The sequence below is a fragment of the Lolium rigidum genome, chromosome 7, assembly GCF_022539505.1.
Source record: "Lolium rigidum isolate FL_2022 chromosome 7, APGP_CSIRO_Lrig_0.1, whole genome shotgun sequence".
Taxonomy (NCBI): domain Eukaryota; kingdom Viridiplantae; phylum Streptophyta; class Magnoliopsida; order Poales; family Poaceae; genus Lolium; species Lolium rigidum.
The window spans coordinates 22,166,819-22,168,484 of NC_061514.1; the positions used below are offsets into that span (position 1 = coordinate 22,166,819).

General features: G+C 42.6%; 1 protein-coding gene across 1 annotated transcript; it reads right to left on the minus strand.

Moving 5' to 3' along the window:
- Positions 1–238: 238 nt before the first annotated feature.
- LOC124678837 (subtilisin-chymotrypsin inhibitor-2A-like) lies at positions 239–772 on the minus strand. The gene is made up of 2 exons (XM_047214685.1): positions 703–772; positions 239–612 (listed from the first exon to the last, which is right to left on the minus strand). Exon 2 carries the CDS (start codon positions 600–602, stop codon positions 384–386), a length of 219 nt encoding a protein of 72 aa, XP_047070641.1. The 5' UTR covers positions 603–612; positions 703–772; the 3' UTR covers positions 239–383.
- Positions 773–1,666: the final 894 nt, after the last annotated feature.

The following is a 1,666-nucleotide window of genomic DNA, read 5'->3' on the forward strand; positions in this document are numbered from 1 at the left end:
TCCTTTGAAATATTGAATACTGAGATGATCATATTGCCAAGGCGGTAATAAATTCAGGCTAAGTTTGCTGACCAAAACTGGAAACTCTATGGACTAATACGATAGTGTGTTGATAGAGTTGGAAACAAACAAAAAACAAAAATGAAATAATACCGCTGCAAATCCATAATACCGTTGACCAAAGCTGCAAACCAATTTGCAGTACAATTACATAGCGATCGACAAATAGCCAAGAACGTCATGTATAGCCACTGGCTATAGAGTTTATTCAGAGAACTGCATACATAGTAACTGTTTCAGACACACTTTTACATATCTTCTTCGTTGGTAATTTATTCTTGAGCTGGTTGACAAGGTCGAGCATAGTGCAGCATGAAGCAACGCTAGCCGATGCGGGGGATCTCGGCGACGGTGTCGACGAAGATGCGGACGCGGTCAAACCTCAAGTCCTTGGTCACCCCCGTGCCCACCGGGAAGACCTCGACGGTTTTCACGTCCGGCCTGTCGCTGAGGATGGTCTTCTTCGCCTCCTCGATGGATTTCCCGACCAGCTCCGGCCACGACGTCTTCTTGCCGCCGGCGACTTCGTCCGAGGAGCTCATGCCGGTCCAACTGCGATTAACCAAACAAAGCTTCATAAGCTGTAGCAGAAATCAAAGTTCGTAGTTATCAGCTAGAGATTCATCAGAATGGAGGACTCACGTCTTGAATTGGGCTTGTCCCTCGACTTGTGAAAGACGATGCTGATCCGATAGATAGCCTAGCTTTCCTGTTGTGGCTGTTTGGCTGAGGCATTTCTAGCTAGGGTGCCGTATTTATAGATTGATTCGAAGCGAAAGTTAGTAGAATGGATAGGTACGTGCGAACGGGGCGGCCCTAGCTGGCGCTCGATCGCCAGGTTTAAAGTGAGCGATCGGTTTCCGACAGTCCAATTAGGAAAAGCCGTGTTAGCAACTCTAAATCTGTATTTGAAAATTCAAAATGTTTTATCTCACAAACGACAACTCCGATTTAAGATCTGTTTTCACCAATAAATCCGTCTCGACGAGATCTTCAAAACTAACACCCATGTTGATATGTTTCGAGAAACTTTTTTGGCTAAAAGTTATCAACCCTCTCTACTGCGAATAATCAACCCATCCGTATCTTGAGTGATCAACGGTAAATGTATAAAATTATCAACCTGTCTGCGGTCATTGAGGGAAAGTTACAGATGCATGCACAAATAGACGAATCTGCTGATGTCAGCGGAATCTTTTTCAAATTTGTAAATTCAAAATGTTTTATATCACAAACAACAACTCCGATTTAAGATCTGTTTTCACCAATAAATCCGTTTCAACGAGATCTTCAAAACTAGCACCCATGTTGATATGTTTCGAGAAACTTTTTTTCGGGCTAAAAGTTATCAACCCTCTCTATCTGAATAATCAACCCCTCCGTACTTGAGTGATCAACGGTAAATGTATAAAATTATCAACCTGCAGTGCAGCTATTGAGGAAAAGTTCGCATGCATACGCACAAATAGACGAATCTGTCGATGTCGGCGAAATCATTTCCAAATTTGAAAATTCAAAATGTTTTATCTCACAAACGATAACTCCGATTTAAGATTCGCTTTCACCAATAAATCCGTCTCGACGAGATCTTCAAAACTAGCACCCA

What these genes read in the sequence shown, in the direction of transcription:
- LOC124678837 (XM_047214685.1), bottom strand. Translation starts at nt 602, where the DNA reads ATGAGCTCCTCGGACGAAGTCGCCGGCGGCAAGAAGACGTCGTGGCCG.